The sequence below is a fragment of the Pongo abelii genome, chromosome 11, assembly GCF_028885655.2.
Source record: "Pongo abelii isolate AG06213 chromosome 11, NHGRI_mPonAbe1-v2.0_pri, whole genome shotgun sequence".
NCBI lineage: Eukaryota > Metazoa > Chordata > Mammalia > Primates > Hominidae > Pongo > Pongo abelii.
The window spans coordinates 80,634,112-80,658,084 of record NC_071996.2 but is presented as its reverse complement, the minus strand read 5'-3'; the positions used below and the strand labels follow the sequence as shown (position 1 = coordinate 80,658,084).

The window sequence follows — 23,973 nt, the reverse complement described above, 5'->3', positions numbered from 1 at the left end:
TTGGATTTATTAAGTGACCCTCTAATTCAGTGGTTCTTAACCCTACCCTGACAAACAGCCAGAAGTCAGATCCCCTTCAGGGCCCCTCCCCCTACCAATTGTGATTTAATTGGTTGGGGTGGGGCTAAAACATCAGTACTTTCCTAAAGGTCCCAGGTGATTCCAGTATTAACAAGTACTGCCAAGCTCTGTTCTATTCCTATGTATGTCTAAGTGTCTGTAGGCCAAAGAATACCTTATATACATGCATATCTTATTTCACCTTTTCTCTCTAATTTCTTTATAATTTTTCTCTATAATCTTCTTCACAATTTACAATTATAACTTTATAATTTTTGAGCTATATTTTGTAATTCAAAGACAAGGTCATTTGAAAGTGTTATGGAATTAATAGGGGCTTTTGTCATTACGTATTTCCTCATAAGTATGTTCGGGAAACATAATTACATCATGTGGATACTCTTAGACTTGAACAGTTTGAGCATTTTGGCTATGAAGGACCTAAGGTAGATTCAAGATTCTGGTTTTTAAAAATCACCCTTGTAGATTAAACGTTCGTCAAGATTAGTTCTTGGCTTAATCGTGAGTACTGGAAAATTTTACTGTAAAGTATTGGGGATAGAGTCCTTAAAGACAGAGGGAATAAAAGAGATCTTAGGCGACCCATCTTTGCCATGAATGTGGGACCTGGATAAGATTCTCAATTCTGAATCTTGCCTTAGGGAGCCTCCAGTGATTTCTCTGAGAAAGTAGAAAGAGAAGATGGATTTGTTTTGCTTCGAGGCTTCTTTCGTACCTCTAAAGTATGTTTTTTTGGGGCTGGCTGGGATTCTTGAGCATATTAAATATAACTCTTTCTCAAAGACATGAAAGCTGAGTTCAGAGATTGCTTTTTACAGCCTTTGTGGATCTTGAAGGTGGGAATCCTTTTTCTGGGTGTGCTTCATGGCACCACATTCAACTCAGAAACTTGCAGATGGGTTTGCAAGTGCAAGATCCTGGGTCAGAAATGTATCCAATTACTGTTTTCTATGAAGGAGGCACAGGTCAGTTCCTTCACTGAGAAGTAAAAATTGCTTTTGGCCTTGTGACTTTGTCTTTTTAAAGGTTAAAAATCATAGCTGCGTGTTATATACAAAAGACAGATCTGCATAAAAGGCATGGAAAAGATTTCTGCACTTCTCAAGAGCAGTTGTACTTAAAATATCTGAGGTAGAAAAAATATTATGACATAAAAATACTCAAAGCAATAGGAGTCTACCACAATTATAACAGCTCATTCCAGATTTTAACAACCTTACTTTACCTTAATTTATTAGAAATCTCTCCTCTTGTAGATCATTTCTTGTTCTTTTGTCCTAAGGGAGATGAGTAAAAATTGGGCACCATTCTCCATATGATATTTCATTATAATCCTTGAGGTATTTGTTAGTTTCCTATTCAAGTTTCCATTTTCAGAAACAGGCACATTTTTTGCCTTCTTACTAGTCCTGTTTCCTCCTTACCTGGCCTTCTGTGAAGCTCTGCTGGTGATCGTGATGACCTTCTGAAGATCCTGGGCTTAAAAGCTGTTAGGCAAAATTCCTATCCTTACCTGGACAATTTTTACTTTCCATTCCAAGTTCTTTTCCTGAAATTAAAAAAAAATCGTCTATGTCTGTATCTATATCTAAATCTGTCAAACTTCTTTTTGAGCATCTGTACCATGTGGATGACCCACAGTCAACTAAACCTTGAAATGTCCACAACGAAACTCATATTCCCCAGAATCTGTTCCTCACTCTGTTCCTCACTCAGTGAATCATCCCACTACCCACCCAGACATCTGCACCAGAAATGTAGAATCATTTTTACTTCTCTAACTTTCACAACCTTCCAAATTAATCAGCATAGAGTCAGTTCTATTCATTCTACCTCCTAAATATCTCTCAACTCAGTCCATTTTCCACCACTCCTACTACCACTAACCACCATCCTAGCCCAGAGACGGTTCATCTCTCACCTGGACCTCTTGCTTCCAATCCATTCTTTACATGTAGCCACAGCAGTCTTTCTAAAATGAAGACTCAGTCATATCACTCCCACTCACCTTCTTAAAACTCTCTAGTGACCCCTCGCTTCCTCTATGATAAATTTATAAGTCTACACCTAGTTACTAGGCACCCTCTCATCAGCCTCCAGCTGTCTTTCCTACCCATGTCTGACACTTCCCACAAGAGCCACCTTCAGCTTCTTTCTGTTCCTCAAATTAACCAGTGTTTATTGCCTGTGGACTTTAGACATACTATTCCCTCTTTCTGGGACATTATCCTCCACCTCTCCCTAATGCTTCTCTCCTTTTTTTCTGGATAATTCCTATTGATCCTGTGGGTATCACCTTAAAGACTTCACTTTCTTTGGGAGGTATTGTCTGACCTTAGACTAGTTGTGGCACCCTGTTGTGTGTTCCATAATGCTCTGTGTTTCCTCTACTATTGTACTCATTTGTGGTGATTACTTGGTTAGTTAAATCTATTTTTTAATTTCATCTATTATTAAACTTTTCTTCCTTCTATAATATGAGTAACATGTTCCTTTATCTAATTATTTTCCTAATTTTCTTCATCTACTATAATTAATTTAGGCCTCAATTTGGGACTCAGCTTTCTTGATTGTTTTTAATTGGAAGATTAATCTACAGATTTATGTATATATTAGGAAAGTGCATAATTGTATCAGCGATTCTGATCTCCCATTAGATTAGATTAATTTGATTTTATCAAGTTTTGAGTTAATTTGTGAGAATTATCTTATAAGTAGTGTAATGAAGACACAGACAAAGCATGTCCTAAGATACATTATTTTTTAAAACCATTAAGACTTAATGGAGGCTGGGTGTGGTGGCTCATGCCTGTAATTCCAGCACTTTGGGAGGCCGAGGCAGGTGGATCACTTGAGGTCAGGAGTTCGAGACCAGCCTGGCCAACATGGTGAAACCCCCATCTCTACTAAAAACTCAAAATTAGCTTGGTGTGGTGGCACATGCCTGTAATCCCAGCTACTCAGGAGGCTGAGGCAGGAAAATTACTTGAACCTGGGAGGTGGTGGTTGCAGTGAACAGAGATCGCACCATTGCACTCCAGCCTGGGCAAAAAGAGGGAAACTCTGTCTCAAACACACACACACACACAAATAACAGACAAAAAAACAAAAAAAACAAAAAAAAAACAAAGACTTAGTAGAATAAATCTTTCTTCCTAGCTTTTATTTTAAATTAAAAGATTAATACTTACCGCATGTATTAATACAATTACATTTTCTCCTTTTTGTTTTTGAGACAGAGTCTTGCTCTGTCACCCAGTCTGGAGTGCAGTGGCACAATCTCGACTCCCTGCAACCTCTGCCTCTCGGGTTCAATCGATTTTCCTGACTCAGCCTCCCGAGTAGGAGTAGCTGGGATTACAGGCGCCTACCACCACACCCGGCTAATTTTTGTATTTTTAGTAGAGATGGGGTTTCACCATGTTGGCCAGGCTGGTCTCAAACTCCTGGCCTTAAGTGATCCACCCACCTTGGCCTCCCAAAGTGCTGGCATTACAGGCATGAAGCACCGCTCCGGGCCACGTTTTCTCTTTAAGTTATCAGTTTATCAGGTGGATTTAGAGAGGTGAGGAGATGGTGGGGAGAGTTTAGACCATTTTTGTGACTCCTTGTCATGCTAAAGCATCCCAGTGTCTATTGTTCTCGTGCGACTTTGGATGCTTTAGCAATGGGGTAGCAACCTACTCCATAGCCTTGGTGGTTGGTCTACTCAGACTCAGAGTTGAGTTTTGGTCAGTAAGACATCCTTCTCCAGAGATGCAGATTATCACAAAGGTAAGGGCAAACAGGCTGTTCCTTCTCCAGAGTGGATTTTCAGTCCATTCCATCATGGCCAACACCATTGATGTGTAACCACCAGAATACATACCACTCTTCTTGCTCCTCCCCATTTTAAGGCATTTCCCATCAATAGATTTATTGCTCTCACTAATGACTAAAGTCTTTATCATTTAGGACAATGGTTCTCATATGAGGATAACAAAGGAGCATTTAAAAAAATACCAATGCCTAGTAATGATTGATTCCATTTGTGATGACTTTCTCAAGTTAATTTTCAGATGCAGTCAGGGGGAAGAACCACTGATTTTGGTCAAAGATGCACTTCACCTTGTTTAATAAATTGATTTATCAACCTTCTACTCTCTTCATATGTAGACTTTCACCTTTATCTCAATCTCCCCCATTCCAGTAAATGATACTTCCATCCACAGTTTCTCAAGTTAAAATCTGAGGCTCATTGTCTTTTGTCTATTCTCCCCTCCCAACCAATTCATCAGGAAGTACTACAGACTCAACTTCCAACATATTTGTCTACTTCTCTTTACCCTCATTGCCTTTTTCTTAAACCCAGACTGTCCTCATACCTTACCTGGACCACCAAAATTTCCCAACTGGTCTATTTCAATCCTGTGTCATCCTCCACAAAGTTCTTAATTTTAGATAAGAATAAGCCATCTAGGTTTATAAAAATCTTAGTATTTTACTACATTGGGCTTTTTTTTACATAAAAGAGTCGAATGTGTTTTATTATACAGCATTTTATTTTTAGAAATTTTATTTCATAGAATATATTTTTATATTAGAAAACTTCAAATGGGAAAATAACAATTTTTTTATACTTTCATACTTGTAGGCAGATTGTTTTAAGATAAGTAAAATAAACATATTTGAAGGATTAAGTTTTCATTTAGAATGTTTGATATTTTAATACAATTACAAAGGAGACTTCTTCCCTAAACGGAACTTCTCTACATTCAGCAGCTTTCCAAGCTCCTCTTCTTAGGATTTAGAAATTAGTAGTGTGAGATATCAGCTTTTTCTAATTTTAATGTTTCCCAAGGACATGGAACCATCAGTAGCTGATATCAACCGAACAGAGGGGGAAATTTTCAAAAATTAAATATTGTCTAATTTTCTGCAAAGTCTTTATGCATGAATTAGTAGTCTTTCTCTTTGTCTATCCTTATCAGGAAAAATACAGGAGATGTTTGATCACGTATTTAGTAATTAAACTGAATTCTGTTTAAGAGATTGGTAAATGAAGATGCAAAATCTCATATATAATGTTTAGTTATACTCTGATTCTGGGAAAAAAATCTCATTAACTCACCAGAAAAATGGGACTCAGTTGCACAGTTTCTTGAATACAAATCCTCTCAAACTTTTCCTCAAAGATTAAATTCTGGGCTGGGAGCAGTGGCTCACACCTGTGATCCCAGCGTTTAAAGAGGCTAAAGTGGGAGGGTTGCTTGAGGCCAGTAATTTGAGACCAGACTGGGCAATGTAGTGAGACCCTGTGTCTACGAAAAATAAAAAAGAATAGCTGGGCATGGTGGTGTGCACCTGCAGTCCTAGCTACTTAGGAGGCTGAGGCAGGAGGATTGCTTGAGCCCAGGACTTTGGATGCTGAAAGTGAGCTATGATTGCACCAAAGAGTTTTTTCTCAACAATGAACTTATCTGTTACTTCCTTTTTATTGTTAGTGGAATGGCATGGCAGAGCAGAGGCAAAGAGAAGTAGCTTTCAAGTTGTTAAGAATTACTTTTTAAGGTGTTAAGTCTAAAAGGTCAGAGCTTCCACAGCATGGCAACAGCTTTCCAGATGACCCCATCATGATAGTTGAAATCACAAAGCCCAGCAAAGGTTAAAGTCAAGTGTGCCAAGTTAAAGTCAAGTGTGCCAAAAGGCCTGCCTTGGCAGCTTTCCGTAATATGTCTCCATAGACATAGTTTGAAACAACTTGTTCAAGGTCCTAGTGACTAAGGAGAGTGAGGGCTGTAGCCAGGGAGTAGTCCATCGCAGAGCAAGGATTCAAAGCAGCAGCTGGAAGCAGGAGCTAAACACTGGAGCTAAACACTGACAACCCCGTCACCAGTCCAGTGGACAGACACAGCCTTGGGAACAGAATGGCGGCTGGGGGGCAGGTGAACATGCTGTGCTCCCCACCATCCTGGGGTAGGTCGGCCCTAGGGATGTGCTGAGACATGACAGGTCTGACCAGTGGGGTTCAAAGCAACAGAGATCAGCTTCCTTGGGTGCCACAGATTACACTTAACCTCCAGAGAACCACCATCTTGCTGCTGAATTGTTTTTCTTTCTTTCTTTTTTTTGAGACGGAGTCTCACTCGCCCAGGCTGGAGTGAAGTGGTGTGATCTTGGCTCACTGCAACCTCCGCCTCCTGGGTTCAAGCAATTCTCCTGCCTCAGCCTCCTGAGTAGCTGGAACTACAGGCACCAGGCACCACGCCCGGCTAATTTTTTATATTTTTAGTAGAGACAGGGTTTCACCATGCTGGCCAGGCTGGTCTCGAACTCCTGACTTCTTGATCTGCCGGCCTCAGCCTCCCAACATGCTGAGATTACAGACGTGATCCACCGCGCCTGGCCCCCCTGAATTGTTTTTCTAAAGAAATAAGCTTTCTTGTTGTAGTTGAAGCCTCCTCTATGCTTCTCCCTGATGCCACTTCCTTCCTTCCTCTCCACAGGTAATCACTAATATAAATTTAATGTTTATTATTCCCTTACATGCTTTTATAGTTTTGCTACAGATTTGAATCCATAAACGATATTTAGTATTATTTTTAAGTATTGTGGTATTATATAGATGGTATCAGACTGCTGCTTGTTTGTTTCACTTAACATTATGTTTTTGACATTTGTTCATGTTGATACAGGTAGCTCTAATTTATTCATTTAAATTGTATAATACACTACCAAACCACAAGATCATATTTTTCTCTTGATCAACATTCAAATGGCTTCACATTTTTAATTTTCATAATTGATGTTGCAGTGAACATTTGCGTACCTCTCTTCTATATATTTGGAAAAATGTCTCTACGTATATGCCAAAGAGTGGTATGTGGAGCCTTAGGGCCTTAACAACTTTTCTATATTCTGCATAATTGCAATGCAATCTTTTCAAAAGAATAAATTATTTAAAAAATATTATTGTGCATGTATAATATGCATGCCAGGATGAAGCAGTAAATAAGAGAGACAAAATCTCTGCTCTCTTAGATTTTATATTTTAGTTGGGAGGAGAACAAGTAAACTGGTAAGATAATTGCAGAGAATCTAAGTGCTAAATAGTGGCCAATGCTATTCTTCTGCTTCAAGATCTTCAAAGGTTTTCCATTGCATTTGGGATTAAATATAACTCTTTCTAGGCCTGTGAGACTTGGCACCATTTGGTCACTGCCTCCCTCTTTCACTCTCTTTGTCTCCCTGTACTCTAGCCACATTGACCTTTGACTTTTTGGAACTTATTAAGCTTTTTCCTGCTTCAGGACCTTATATGTATTGGTTCATCTTCCTGGAAAGTTCTTTCCACCACTCTTTGCCTGGAAAATTCTTACTCATGATTGAAGTCTCAGCTTATTTGTTCTGTTTTCAGAAGAACTTCCTTGATCCCTATAAAAATAAGTCCTTCATATTCAGTCTCTCTCATGCATTTTGCTTTTTTCTCAGTAACACTTACCACAATATATAAATATACATCTATACAATGTCTGCCTCACCTACTTGATTGCAACTTCCACCTAGCCCATAGCCTGACATGTAGTAGTTCCTCAGAGAAATTTAAAAATAATTAATACAGATTGCTGATTTTCTGAAAGTTTGGTCACATACTTGTTTTGAGCAGGATATTTGGCTTTGAGTTTTGATTTCCCTCTCTTTAATTGGATTCTCCTCTGTCTGGGGTTTAGGGTGGCCTCCATGGATCACCAGACCAGAACCAGGCCTCATAATGGCATTTAAAGACTCCTGGCCAGGCACTGGGGCTCACGCCTGTAATTCCAATACTTTGGGAGGCCAAGGCGAGTGGATCACCTGCGGTCAGGAGTTCGAGACCACCTTGGCCAATATGGTGAAACCCCATCTCTACTAAAATGCAAAAAAAAAAAAATTAGCCAGGCATGATGGCTCGCATCTGTAGTCCCAGCTACTTGGGAGGCTGAGGCAGGAGAATCGCTTGAACCTGGGAGGTGGAGGTTGCAGTGAGCCGAGATCAAATGACTGCATTCCAGCCTGGGTGACAGAGCGAGAATAGCATAGCATAGGCACCAGTGCTTTGTTTTTGTCTTTTAAGCCTCCTTTAACAGGGGTGTGCAGAAGGTACAGGAAGAAGCCTCACTCCAACCCCTGACTTGAAATAGTTTATCATCAGACTGGATCCAGTTTACCATCTACCTTGGAGCATTTTTAGTCACAGTTACTCAGGAGTCAATCTTTTTCTTTTTGTTCCTTCCACCCTCCTTTTTCTCTCTCCTTCCCTTCTCTCCCTCCCTCCTTCCATCCATTCCTTCCTTCCTTGAAAGTGAGTTGAAGGTATTATGATATTTCACTCCCCAAATACTCTAGCATGTATATCCTAAGAATAAGGACATTCTCCTGCATAATTACAACACTAGTATCATACCTAAGAAAGTTTATAATGATACAACTATTTGACTTAACTTTCTCCAATTGTCCCTCCAGAAATATCCTTTGTGGAATTTTCGGAATTTCTAGTAAAGGATCACATATTTTATTTGGATTTCAGGCCTCTTCAGTCTTCTTTAAATTGGTATAGCTCCCATGGTTTAAATTTATATTTATTTAAAAAATTTTTTTTTTGTCTTTCATGATCTTGACATTTTTTAAGCATCCAGGGTTAGGTTTCTGATAGAATGACTGATGATCTCTACGTTTCTTAATTTTCATTTCCTGAATAATTAGATTCACGTTACACATTTGACAAGAACACTGTATTCTTGGTGATGTTGTGTCCTTCCCATTGCATTATATCAGGAGGCACATGGTGTTAATTTTTCTTCTTAAGAGTGATGCTAAGTTTACTTGTTTGAGGTAGGGTTCACCAGATTTACTCACTACAAAGACACCTTTTACCTTTGTAATAAGGAATCTTTAGGTGTGGCACTTTGAGACTGTGAGACTGTACTGTTTAAGTTAAACAGTTTTCACCCAGTGGTATTAGCATACTTAATGACCCTTGCTTGTAAACATAATTATATTGGTAGTTGCAAAATACATATTATATAATTTTATCATTTATTTTATATATTTTAGCTGGCATTCTATAGAGAAGTCTTTTATCTCCCCATACCCCACATCTTTTTGGGAGGATTTCAAAATATCATTATGTACTCATAGATTCTTTTTTCACAGGATCATTTTGGCCAGAAATAAAGAAGTTCTATATTGAACAATTTTTTACAGTGTTTAGTATGTATTTCTCATGTAAGTTTCTTATATGACATTTCATATCCTGTCTTTTTGAAATAACACGTTTTCATAAATTGCATACTATAGGCTTTCCTTAAAAACACGTTTCCCCAATTTTGATGTGTTGCAGTTGGGCTTAAAGTCTCTCTCTTCATTTACTATGGCAAACAACTATGGTGTTGACTTATTTGAATTTATATTCCTTTGGTGAATAAAAATGAAGTCAAATCTGTTATTGTGATTAAAAATCCATGGGGCTAGTTCCCAGTGATAAGGTATCATATACAGAAATATGATACCTGACGTGTACTACTCTCCTTCTCCCTGACAACAATGCACATGCAGTTAATGCTTTCTTTGTCTTACTTTTAGGATCGACGATTCAATGATGAAATCGACAAGCTAACTGGATACAAGACAAAATCATTATTGTGCATGCCTATCCGAAGCAGTGATGGTGAGATTATTGGTGTGGCCCAAGCGATAAATAAGACTCCTGAAGGAGCTCCATTTACTGAAGATGATGAAAAAGTAAGATTTCATGCCTTTTGTGAGTTGTACTTTTCTTCTTGGTCATTGATTGCTATTCTCCTTTAAAAGACAGGAATTATGTGAATAGCTGTTGGATTAGCCCATTCATGGATCAAAGAGCTTTTCTCATGGTATACAAAATGAAATGGGAGTTTTTCAATATTTCGTAGAATGTGGTAAAATTGAAATAATTACTTAATCTTTTTGGTAGCTTGCTTTTCATTATAAGCCTTGGTAGCATTGTTGTTGTTCCCTGGTCTTTATCTTCCTTATAAGTAAGATAAGGATCACAACTCCACCACACATGGCCTAAGGGAAGATAGAAAATATAGGAAGATTGCTGTGTTTCAGAAACTCAGCACTTTCTCCTATATTTTTATAACTACAACGAAGAATTGTTTTCTCAGTTCTTATATAAAAATCTCAATAAAAACGAATGTTATTTAATTATTATTCCAAATTGCTAATAAAAAGAACATTACTTTTGTCCCTGAAGAGTAATTGACCTTGGTGGAAGTAATGTACTTTTTACTCTGAAATTTTAAGTTCTTTCACTAGTAGTTTATTTACCAGCTTATATTAAAAGAGAGAGTCCTCAAAGAACTGAAGTTCTGGCTTTGAAGCTTCTACCTTTATATTGAATAAAATCTGGTTGAATATTTATAAAATTTGTGCTAAAAGCTAATCTCAAATTAGTTTGTTTAAGTTTGATGACTCTCATATTCCTATTTAATTAAAAAACACTTTATAATTTAACCTTCTGGATGTGGGTTTGTTATTTGCCAATGCTAATTATAAATGCATTAAATTAATGCAAATGTTCTGGCACAGAAGGTCAACATGAAATATGATTGTAAGGAAACAAGAAGGTTTTTAAGTGAAGACAGTCCTTGATTGAGGTCATTTTTATAGTGGAATTGAGATGGCCCAACTCTCCTTAAAGGTTTATGAATTCATAGAGCATGATAGGACCTCAAAAGATTTCTTACAATGAAGTAAAATGCTATGGGGTATGAGGTACTTGTATTGGGATCCTAGGAAGCACAAAGATAAATCCCAATCATGTTATGTCATCCAGGAGCTACACAAGGCAGGAGACAAGAATCATCAGCAAGTTGTTCTCAGACAGGCTGGGGGCGCCTAGGAAAGAGAGGCTTGTTCTCACTTGGATCTGAAAAGGCTTCCTGGAAGAGGCGGTATTTGATCTGTCCTCTGAAGCAAAAATAGGCCTCCATCAGACAGAAACAGATGAGAAGGAGAGGACGTTGTTTAGAAGTGAATGTAAATGTAGGCCACTTTATTCCAATAAAGATATTTCCATGGAATGTAAGATAAAGCAGAAATTTCATTTTGTGCATTTTGTATCATAGATGGCAGAGTCCTGAGATGATGTGCCTCTTACACAGATTTAGATAGAAGGATTTGGGTTTTGCGTCTTTCCAAACATAACCACTACATACCCATGCCATCCCCCTAACAGTTTAGTTTGTACACAGATGGTAGTCCTGCCTTTGCTCTGCTGCCTTCATTTAAAAGGAACTCATTATATATTTATTCTTATCTTTGATTCCATTTATGTTAGATTTGTTTTCTGGACTTTTCTTAATGGACTTGTACCTGTGAGATAGAGCTTCATGAGCTGTGAATAATTTAAAGGGAAGATTTGCACAGGACTCTGTACCTTTCTTGAACAGCGTCAATGTTTAGTTCTGTTAAGAATGAGAGCCTGGGACTGAGTCCCAGCTCAGCTAATGACAGGCAGCTGCTTGGATGCACAGCTCACACTTATCTCTGACCTGAAGTTTTCTCATCTGTCAACTATACTATTCACCACTCTATAGCAGGAGAATTAGATAAGATCGTCAATGAGAAATACTTTGCAAAATACAAGAAACTAGGCAAGTGTAAAATACAATTTTTTAAAATAATTAAACTAATATTTTCCCTATGAGTTTTAAAGTATTCTTCTTAATTTGTCACTTATCCTCAAGCAACTTTTTTCTTAGATTCAGCCTTATCTGAGTATTTTCTAGCTTGAAATGATATATTTTTCTCTTCTGTAGTTATCCCATGTGCCACAGTGGCATTTTATCTTCCAGCCTCTACAATTCCCACACCTGACTTGAAAACTCTACTCTAGTTTTGCTTCTTGTAAGAAGTCCTACCAGTTAGTGCAGGTAGATTGTGTTCATGCAGGTGGCACCAGCTGGAGAGTATTTTATCTCAACAACTTCTGCATATGGTTATTGTTATTTCCTGAAAGGATCCTTCCTATATATCGCAAACCAAACAGAAAAGGTGAAGGAGAAAAGCAGAAGACAAAATCTAGAAGTGATTCACGGGAAAGTATTTCTTCCAAATAAGGGAAGACAGCAAAGTATAATGGCTGTACTGGCCATATGATGAGTCTATTTGGGTTGAAATTACATCTCTGCCATGGCCTCAGTAACCTTCGGCAAGTTATTTAGCTTCTCTGGGCCACAATATTCTCCTCTTAGAAGAGGGGTGATAGTAACACTTATCTCACAGGGCTGTAGGGAGATTAAATGAGAGAATCCGGGGAAAGAACTTGGAAGAGAACTTAGGATTTAGTAGGTTCTCATGGGCGATTGATTAGCTTTTCCTGACAGCACGTGAATACATGTGAGGTATCATGTGTATGTCAGTCAGGTCTCAGTTTAAAAATTACCTTTGTCTAATTTAAGTCTATACATTCATATCAAGTGGACCTCCCAGGTTGCTGAATGGTGGTAGCTGGGAAGGTGGCACACCCAGAGAAGGATCAGAAGCTCTGCACCTCTTCCCCTATATCTCGCCCTATGTATCTCTTCCATCTGGCTGTTTCTGAGTTACAACCTTTTATAAAATTATAAACTGGTATTCTATATGAGAGATTGGGTATACAAATGGACAATGACCAGTCCACACATAATGACAGACCCACATTCTCTTCAGCAGGCAGCTTAGAAGGCCAAATCACAGTCTCTGTAGCCATCAGCCTAGCACGGCCAGGATTTGGTCAATGACTGCCACCTTCCCTTTTTTTTTTTTTTATCTCATCACGCCCTCCATCTCTGCATACTTATAACTCAGAGCCACTGAGAGAAAAGCCAACTATATTCCCTGAACTCATTACCTAAAATGCCGTGCTTCTAGTTACCCTGCCTTCAGCTTCCCCATGCCAACAACCTCCACTCAGAACATACCTAAAGTCTATTTTTTTCACCGTAAAACTTGTGCACTCCCCTTTGAGTGTTCCAAATGCAAGAGATGGTGGCTGTCTTCGTTGTTATAGCATGGGATGGATAAATAGCCTGTGTTTGTCCTCATTTAAAGACAAATTTTTATTAAATGCAATCTATATGCCAGTTGCTCCTCCCTTATTGGGATTTCTCCAATTAAAAGGGGGATATATTTCTTTATAAGTTCATGAATCTCTTGCCTTATTAATGCACATACTCTTTTACTTGGTTGTACAAGGTTATCCTTATATGTACTAATTTAAATTCTACGTTTTAACCCAGTTATTTCTGACATATGCGTCCACATACGAATATATTCTACGTTTGTCATTTTGGGAGATCATAAAATTTTCTTCTTTTCTTTTTCTACAGAGCCTAGTTTGCTTAGTCACTGTCCTATTAGTGAGAATTTGGATTTTTTCCTCTGTGTTTCACTAATACAAATAGCCCCTGAATGAACATCTTGAACAAATTACGTTTTTCTTTGGTGTTATTTCCTTGAGGGTATATTCCAAAGACTGAAATTACTGACTCAAAGGGCAAGAAAAGTTTTATAGCTCTCATTCCATGTTGTAGATAGCTTTTGGAAATATTGATCCCATTTACAATGGTATCAGTATGCGTACCTAATTTCTCAGAGCTCTGCCAACTTCGTTCATGTCACATTTTAAAACTCAAATTAGTTTTCCTTGGTCAGCCAAGCAGACTTCAGAAAACCTTCTACCACATTCAATAGCATATACTGCAGCAACCAAAGTAATTTCAATGTTGCCTACAAGTAAGAAAACAAGGAAGCAAAAAGGAAGCCATGTCGTGAGTGTTAGGTGAGAGGCTCTGGAGTTAGAAAGTCTCCAAGGCAGGTTCATGTCTTTGCTCTGCTGCTTATTAACTGAGTGACCTTCAGCAAGTGGCTGCATCTCTCTAGCCTCAGAACCTCCATCACAGGGTTGTTGTGTGGAGTAAAATAGATAATAGATGTAAAGTGCTTAGGGTAGCACTTATTGTCAATAAATGAACCTCATGAAAGTTCACCATATATTTCAAAGCCAGACTAAAGTAATTTGAACCCTGTTCGTAATTTTATTTTATACACATAACTGCCATGTCATCATTCACATGAATAGTGGTAAATTTGTTGCACATTAGCATAATATGATTTGTATGTCGTGATATCATAAAATGTCAACATCTAGAGACTATAAGTTATGTTCTGTATAATTTCAAAACATTTTGTAATATGGAAATCAGTAAATCATTTGACTGAGAGAAATTACAAATTAAATGTGGTATACTCATTTCTGGGCTATTTATGTACCTAACATAATTGTGCATAGGACCACTATATTGTGTTTCTTGGAAATTCTATACCTATAATTCAGTGGCTGTGCTACATCATGTAATACATATACCCTGTAGTAGAAGAGACTGGAAAAATCACCAAGTCCGTTCCCTGCCACCTTTTCCTTCATCCAATGCAGGAAACTTTACCTGACAGATAGTCATCCAGCCTCTGCCTGAAAGTTTCCCTTTTAATGACTTTAAGATCTTCATGCTCTTTACAGTTCTTGGATAATTAGCAATAATTTTATCAGCAGTGGTGGGAGTTTGTATGAAATATAGCCTACTATATTCACATATTAATTATTTAAGTTCCATACTGACAAATTACTAGTTTGATAATTCATGTTGAAAGTACACACAAAGGCAGACCATGCAGGAGAAATGATTGGAATTTTCTGGTTCACTTTGTGGGTTTCAAACAAATATTCCTATTTTTCAGCAATATGTATAAACTAGCTGATTTAGGTGGTATGACTAGACTCTTTGCATTCAATTAAGTCATTACTTTGTTATTCCTGGGTGAGTGAAGGAAGGTATTATTTTGAAGAAGAAAATAATGAGACCTGGATAGGAGCAAACATTTGTGATCTATTAAGATGTGTGGGCACACCAGCATGAACCTGGGAAATGGAAATGAGCAAGGGCTCTTATCTGCCTTCCCAGGTTCCTATACCTCTGCCCTAAAAGTGTCATTTCATATTGCAGTGTTCCATAAAGTATGATATGTTTATTGCAGGTACTTCCCAACAGCCAATGTATTAGCAGTTGTGGCTTGAAGTTCTTCTTTGGCTAATCTCTGTAGGTTTCTTTAGCCTTGGTCACCTCTCTTCAGCTCATGATTCGGAGTGTTTGGTTACCCTGCTGCTCTCCTTCATGCCAACATGTTCTGCCACCCCATAGAGCTGGGATGCAGCCAACTTGAGCTTGGTTGCTGAGGGGCTGGCTGTGTTCCAGTAGCTTGTTACTGATGATGCCGCCCTGCCAACTGGTGTTGAGGATGGTGCCTGAATGATGCTAATGAGTCTCTGCAGAAGCTGGAGTTTTGTTATTAGCAACAGGCCTGAGACTCACAGCCAGATAATAGGGAGAATTTTATAAACTCCTAGCCTCACATTTCTAATAGTGTAAGGAGAATGTTTAGGATTCTTGAGATGTCAGGGGTGCACAAGGTATTTAAATTTACTGTAGTGAGGAGGGGAATATTGACTGCATCATGCTGAGAAGGGGCAACAAATTGATGGCTCCAGAAGACTGAATGCAGCTCACACATGTATGACCTGCATGGGATTTGACTGGCATAGAACTGATTTTTTTTAAAAATTAGATTACCTTTAGACATGGCTGCAAGCTATAGTACTACTATAATAGCCAACCCTCAAACAACTAATCAGCTTAATAAAGTCAATTTCATGGGAGCAAAGACAGATTTCTTCTGTCATCTTATGAATAGTTTCCACAGAAGGTACTTTTCAAAGGTACTTTTTGAATATTTTTAAAAAATATTGTTATGTACATGAATAGTGGTATTACAACAACTCTGCCAGGCAACTTTTTATGTTCCATATTAATTCACCATTGTCTTTATAAAAGATACACAAATGCTAAAAAAAGAATTAACTAATTATTAAAAAATACCCTTTGTGTTCTCATTTCATTTGATTTTTTCCTTTTCTGCCTACATTTCAACTAAGTTAGATTTTTGAATCTGTTGAAATAAAACTATAATTAAGGCCAGGTGAGATGGCTCACACCTGTAATTCCAGCACTTTGGGAGGCCGAGGCAGGCAGATCACAAGGTCAGGAGTTCGAGACCAGCCTGGCCAACATGGTGAAACTCTGTCTCTCTAAAGACACAAAAAAAATTTAGCCGGGTGTGGTGGCGCATGTCTGTAATCCCAGCTACTTGGGAGGCTGAGGCAGGAGAATTGCTTGAACCCAGGAGGCAGAGGTTGCAGTGAGCCAAGATCGTGCCATTACACTCCAGCCTGGGTGACAGGGAGAGACTCCGTCTCAAAAAATAAATAAATAAATAAATAAATAAATAAAAATAATAATTAAAAGTCGGTCGTTAGCAAAAAGGTTTTAAAAGTCCTGGCAGATGGCTCATGATTTCGTTATATTTGATCAATAAGACTTCAGTCCTGGAATAATTTGAATTGAATCCCATAACTCATTAATTCCAATATTTTATCTATATTTAAATGATCTACTCACTGCACTATTTGTCTTTTAAAAGCTGTTAGCCAGGCTTCATATGATCACTGTGAAACTATAATTTGTTCACCAATTTGTTTGTGTTTTATGTGTTCACTCGACTATATCTGACTGAGTGGTTCAAAAACAACCAAGATTCTTCTGTATCATAATCCATCCAACTGTTTACAAAGAATTTTAAAATCTGGAACTCAAGTGGCACTGCAGCTTTCTACCAAAAATAAACCAGTTTCTGTAATTCAGTGATAGCTTTAGAAGGCCAATATAATTCAGAGAAAAATGAAATCAAGAATTATATTGAAAACAGAGACCATTAAGTTCTCCAAAAATGTTTCATTAATTATTTTGCTCATTTTTCTGAAAACCTTCCTGCCTTATCAATAAAAAACATTCACTTCTCTTCTTACAATTGAATCTTAACATAGATGTAGTGGGAATAAAATAATGGAAATAAAATTTATTGAACACTCTGTCAAAGATGCTGTGGTAGACGAAGTTGGAGTTACAAGGAAGAAGCAAGCATTGGCCTGGCCTTGAAAGAACTGAAGTCTTTCTCATTCACTCTTCTAAAATGCTGCCAAGACAGAGGCAGAAAGAAATGTATAATACTGGCAAGCATACTTTCATTCTTTATTAAGAGAAACAGGTATGTTTGGAATTCAACATCTTTGGTTGGAATGCATTGGCTTCCCCCCCACCCCTTGTTTTGATAGAAATGGAATTAAGTGAAAGTAGTTAGTCTTTTCTGTAGTCTTCAAATTTTATAATGCCATTTATTTTTAATTTAATCCCATTCAATTATTTAGTTGTTATACATTGACATTAACTGCTGTATTTTATGACTTTGTTTAATAATTTTGTTCTTTCAGGGCTGGAAATAAACTTAAAAAAACAACAACAACCAAGATTTATGGGAAAACTATTACCAACACAGTACCTGCCAGAACTCAGGTTAAACTTCAGGGATTTTTTTTCTATTGGAGCAATATTGCCATGGTGTCATGGCTCTGGTCTTTTCCTCTTCTTGACTTTAGGGTAAAAAGGCAAATCTGCCTGCCAGGGTCCAGCTTAGGGGTTAACATTCAACAAAAACTGGTCTACCCTGTCCCTGATTTTGTCTTGGGCTTCCCACTCCCATACTTTTCCTTATATTCTTACCTATTAATGGAATTCTCATTTCCACCTTTCTTTCAAGGCTTAAGCCAAATTCTGTCATCTCAGACCTAAGTAGGCACTATTCCAAAAGTGATTATTGTTTGTCTTTAATAGTGTTTCCTAATATTTTATAGTTTAACATTTTTTTCCAGGTGTCCCCAAAAGATTGCAGTTGAATTTTGACTCACATTTATTGAGAAAATATATAATGATTAAATATTAAGGAATTTAAGGAAATCAGTAACACAATAATTGAACAAAATGAAGGATGATACCTACATAGTGTATTTTTAAATTCCAAATGCAGATAATGCTTGGTATGCATGTAGATTTACAGGCCTCTTGCAGCAGAAATTCCAGTGTCTTCTTGATTGCTAATATACTGGCATTTGTAATTTCCTGCTTCCTTAGCTCCTCTTTTTATGTTTCTAAGAGCTACCAAGGAAATGATAAATGCTTAGTTGCAACATCCTTCTTTCTGTTTCTTTCCACATACTCTGCAGGATGTACATAAGGTAGTTTGCAGTTATCAGGAACATGAAAAATAAATGAACTTAGTAAGTTATAGGGCTGTTACTGTTACCGTGCTGAATGTGGAGGACTTTGCATGATCATTGATCTGCATACTATTTTTAATAGCTATATAGTGTTCCATTTGTGTGGAAGAACTATTCATTCATTCACTATTTATTGCGTTTCTACTTAGTAGACAGTATTATGTTTGAGACACGATTCCAAATGCTGAAGTTAAACTGATGAATTAGGCAGACAAAAATTCTTGCCCTCTCAGAGTTTACATTCTAGTGATAAAAAACAGACAACAAACAAAGTAAGTATATAAGTATATAATGTAATTCCAAGTAGTGATTAGATACATAATTTTTTTAAGAGAGGGGGCTCGCTATGGTGCCCACGCTGGTCTTGAACTCTTGGGCTCAAGCACTTCTCCCCTCGGCCTCCCAGAGTGCTGGGATTACAGGCGTGAGCCACCTTGTCTGGCCAGGATATGTAATTTTCATAATTTAGATTATTCAATTTTTTTCTGTAGCTTTTATTTATACGAATGTGCTTAATTAGTCTAGGTAATATCAAAAGGACTAGCAGTAAAGTAGGATATTTCACTAGGAAGCAAGATTTGATCCAGAGCTGTGGCTCAAAATAACTATGATAAATTGTGACTGACTTTTCAACAGAATCTTTCTTTTTTTCCCCTTTACTCCAGGTGTTCATGTAAACTGTGAACACCTGGAGTAAAGGGGACTCAACTCAGTTACTGAGTTCATTTATTTTTCATGTTCCTGGTAACTGCAAACTACCTTACCTAGATCCTGCAGAGTATGTGGAAACCCCTCTAGGCTGCCTTAGGCACTAAAACTTGAAGTTCAAGAAAGTATTGTCTTATTATTATGTTCACCTTAAGTAACTTTTTGTTGTATCTTCTTATCAGTATTAAGTTGTAATCACAATTTCAGTTTGCCATCCCCTGAACTGGGGAAGTTAAGAGACTGGATGATAATAACCTGACATAGCCAGGCTGTAGATATGCATCACAGTGCTGAACAGACAGGACTCTGGCACATCTAGGAGGAAAAGTTTGGGGGGTAAGGAGAGCTCGGTGCGTTCTGATATTAAGGGACTGATAGATACATCCATAGCTCTTAACGCTGGCAGGACTTGAAACAGTATTTTAGTTAAGCCACTTCTAAAAGTGCAAAATGACAAAGAACTGTCTTATAAACTCTTCTCTGATTTATTCAGGACTTGGACAGGAGAGAACAATTTGCAACTGTAGATTAGAAATAAATTTGTTGGCAGGCAAAATTGTTATTAAAGAACTAGAATGGGATGTGGTGAATTGTTATTTACTGGAGATTTCAAATTAAGATGGATAACGGTCTTCTTTGAATAACTAGTTTAGCATTATTTGAATAAAAGAGCAGGGTTGCTTCTTTTCATCTTAGAATGCTGAAATACTTGAATTTGAATTTTTAAAAATTAAATTCCTTTCTGATGAAAAGTAAAATTTAATAGAATCCAAGTATATTTGTCTATCTTTGAATTGGGTATCTCTGCCTTTCTTGGATTTTTTTTCGTTTTCTTTGGTGATAAGATTATTTCCTAATTTTAAAAGTAATATGAGCTTATTATAGAAAATTTGAAAAATACAAAAAAAGGAAAAATTAGTATCACCCATAATCCTAACTTTCAGAGATAATACTGTTAAATTCTTGGTTTATTTACCTATATTTATTTATTTTTACCTACAAATAAAGGTATGTTTTAAAAATTTGCATAAAGTAGTACACACAGTATTTTATCATGCTTTAAATAATTCTTCAAAGATGTAATTTACATGTTTGCATTATTTTCCACTATGTACTTATACAATAGTTTATTTAATCATTTTATTTCTTAACATTTAGGTTGTTTCAAAAATCACATTCTTACAAAATTACAAATAATGACATCTTTACAAATAAGTCTTGGACTGTGTCTTAGAATAGCTGTTAGGTTGAACTATTAAATTGCTGTTTTGTAGGTCAAAAATGATCCGATATCTGCAGTTTTATATGGTTCAAACTAATGCTTAGGATTACTGAGTCAAGGGATTTAAACATTAATTTTTTAAACAGTGTTATTGGGATATAATTCACATACCATACAATGCTCCATTTAATTCAATGGTTTTTAGTATATTTGCAGAGTTGTGTAAACCATCACCACACTCAATTTTAGGACATTTCCATCACCCCAGAAGAAACCCTATACCCATTAGCAGTCACTCCCCATTTCCCCCAGCTCTCCTACTCCTAATACCAGTCTAGGAGTGGTACCTTCTAGTCTACCAGTCTACCTTCTATCTCTGTGGGTTTGCCAGTTTTGGACAATTCATATAAATAGAGCCATATAATATGTAATCCTTGGTGACTGACTTCTTTCCCTTAGCATAACATTTCAAGATTCAACATAACATTTTCAAGATTCATCCATGTTGTAGCATGTATCAGTACATCATTTCTTTTTATGGCCCAGTAATATGCCACCATATGGATATACCCCATCTTATTTGTTCATCCATCAGTTGATGGATATTTGTTGCTCTTTCCACTTCTTGACTATTATGAATAATGCTTCTATGAACATTTATTTACAAGTTTTTGTGTGAACATAGTTTTTTCACTTCTCTTGGATTTCACTTCTCTAGGAATTGAATTGCTGGGTCATAAAATAACTCTAGCGTTTAACCTTTTGAGGAACTACCAGACTGTTTTGCAAAACAGCTGCATTATTTTGAATTGCAACTCGCAATGTATGAGGGTTCCAAATTCTCCACACCCATGTCAGTACTTCTTACTATCTTTTTAATTGTAGCTATTCTAGTGAGTGTGAAGTGGTATTTTATTGTGGTTTTCATTTGTCTTACCCTGATGGCTAATGATGTTGATCATCCTTTCATGTGCTTATTGGTGGAACGTTTGTTTTAAGGGCTCTTGATAAATTTCACTCATTTTTCTCTCCAGAAAATTATATTAATTCATAATGCCAATAGCAGTATATGAACTCACTAAACTTTTATCAGCTTCGATAATTTTTACAAATTGCATTCCCTTGATTTCTAATTTCACTTTATTTCTACCCTTTGATTTATTCAGTGTATGCATGCCTTCCACAAGGAATTAATCAACCATTGGTCTAATTTTTGATATAATTTTTTATAACTGGCATAATTTTTTAACTAGAAAATAAACACTAGCATGATGCAAACTGACCTAAGCCAATTCGACCACACAACTTCTAGGTTATTCATAATACCTCCTAGGTACCTCATAATAGCTTCAAAAGAGTTTGAATTTGGTGGAAGCTGGCTACTTTCCTATAATCTTGCTATTTGGTTTTAATAAAAGCAGATCTCATTTTCCAAAGAACTTAAAACAGATCTACCATTTGACTCAGCAATCCCATTACTGGGTATATATCCAAAAGAAAATAAATCATTCTACCAAAAGGACACATGTACTTGAATGTTCATCACAGCAGTATTCACAGTAGCAAAGCATGGAATCAACCTAGATGCCCATGAACAGTGGATTGGATAAAGAAAATGTGATACATAGACACCATGGAATACTATGCAGCCATAAAAAAGAATGAAATCATGTCCTTTGCAGCAAGATGATGCAGCTGGAGGCCATCATCATAAGCAAGTTAATGCAGGAACAGAAAACCAAATAATTCATGTTTTCACTTTTAAGTGGGAGCTAAACACTGGGTGATCATGGACATAAAAATGACAACCGTAGACAATGGGGACTACTAGAGGGGGAAAGGAGGGAAAGGGGCAAAGTTTGAAAAACTAACTATTGGGTTATATGCTCAGTACCTGGGTGATGGGATCATTCATATCCCAAACCTCAGCATCACACAATATACCCATGTAACAAACCTCACCTACATACTCAAATCTAAAATAAAAGTAGAAATTATAAAAAATACAAATAAAAAGCAGATAGACCAAATCCTGCCACACATAAAGATGTTTATTTAAACAAAATTTTGTGGGCAAGTTGGGTCAAATGGTTCATATACTCTATTCAGCAGTCTTCATGAAGCCCAAGCTCTCTTTATTTTAGATAATACTAACTTTCCTAACAATATTTCAAAGGCAGAATCTGGTTTTCTGCTGGTGGGCAAGCACCAATCCTTTGACCCAGTGGCAGGATTAAACAACTTCAGGGCTTATCTCTAAGGAAACAAGTTTGGAACTTACTAGATTTTCATACTTTATTAATGCAAAGGTAGGTTGTATGTTCTAGAGACTTAGAATATTATAACTGCATGTATCTTGAATAGGACTAATTGCAGTGATAAGAGTTGATATCTAAAATCCATTGTGCCGATTAACAAGCTACTGATTTCACCAGTGAAATCCATTTCTAACGTTGCAAGGCCCCATGCTATTGAAGGCAGACAAAGATCTCTGGAGCACTTGTAATAGCCACATTTTGAGTGCAGCTTTCTGAATACCCCTGGAGTATAAATTCTCACTAGGGTGACTGTCTGCTCCTTGATGGCATGTTAAACTTACACCACACACACACACACACACACACGCACACACACACACTTTCACATTGTCTTTGCTAAGGATTGTAAAGCAAATTATAGACATCAGGACAGCATGCAGTATTTCTCAGTGTTTTCTTTTCTTCTTAAATGAGAAAATGATGGAAACATTTAAGTGTGTACTCTGTGATAGGTGCTTTGCATATACTGTCTCATTTAATCCTCACAACAACCCTGTTGATATTATTATAATTCTCACCTTATGGATGAGAACACTGAATGTGAGCGATTTTAAAAATGTGTCCAGGGTCACTTGACTTGTGCTTGCAAAGCCAGGAATTGTCTGCAACTGTCTGTCTTGGCACACCACATGGGGACACTCGGTGGATGTTCATTAGTTCCCTACTGTTGCATCTTCACTTTTGGGACCCATGAACAGGTAGATGGGCCTGATATACATGTATAGAAGGTTAAATAAACTGAGGTTTAATAATTTTGTGTGTGTGTGTGAGGAGAGGGTACTTGACACGAGGAAAACATTATTTCTAAATTACATTGCCTGGTGGCATTTCAGCTTTCCATAAATATTTGTAACCACACTTGAGCTTTGTGTCTGTAAGAAAAAGTTTAAAACTAACAAAGAGTTAGAAATCATTAAAAAATAATAACGGCTTTATACATATACAGCTATGAGGTAGATACTTTAATATTTTCATTTTCTTCAATTTTGTGCTTTTACTGACAAAACATTTTTAAATTTATGGTTGTTTATTATATTTTCCTCAACTGAGGATGAAAAGAAGGTGAGGATTAGTCTAATTTTAGCATTTTTCTTGCTTTAAAAAGTTGTGCCTCAAATCAGAATTTGCAAATAGCATTTGATTGCACTGAGTGATAAAGTGAGGTGTTCCAGTGTAAATTACCCTGCAGCCTACTTAGAGCTTTTTCCTATGTATAGCAAAATTTATGGAGTATGCTGTTTAAATGAAGCCACATCATATTTCCTGTTGGAGAATTTCAAATATAATATAACTCTGTGACATACTTTGTAATTTCTATTTTTAACAGTAGGTAGTGATTTAAAAAATCTACTTGGATATTTATTTTTTCCTTTACT

General features: G+C 36.9%; 1 protein-coding gene across 2 annotated transcripts in view; it reads left to right on the top strand.

The window, feature by feature from the left end:
- PDE11A (phosphodiesterase 11A) overlaps positions 1-23,973 on the top strand; it is a 447,272-nt gene that overhangs the window by 51,707 nt on the left and 371,592 nt on the right. For both annotated transcript variants that reach the window (XM_024243401.3, XM_054549537.2), the window contains exon 2: positions 9,682-9,840. In XM_024243401.3, the coding sequence (XP_024099169.2) occupies positions 9,682-9,840 (159 nt within the window). The remainder of the gene's footprint in view (positions 1-9,681; positions 9,841-23,973) is intronic.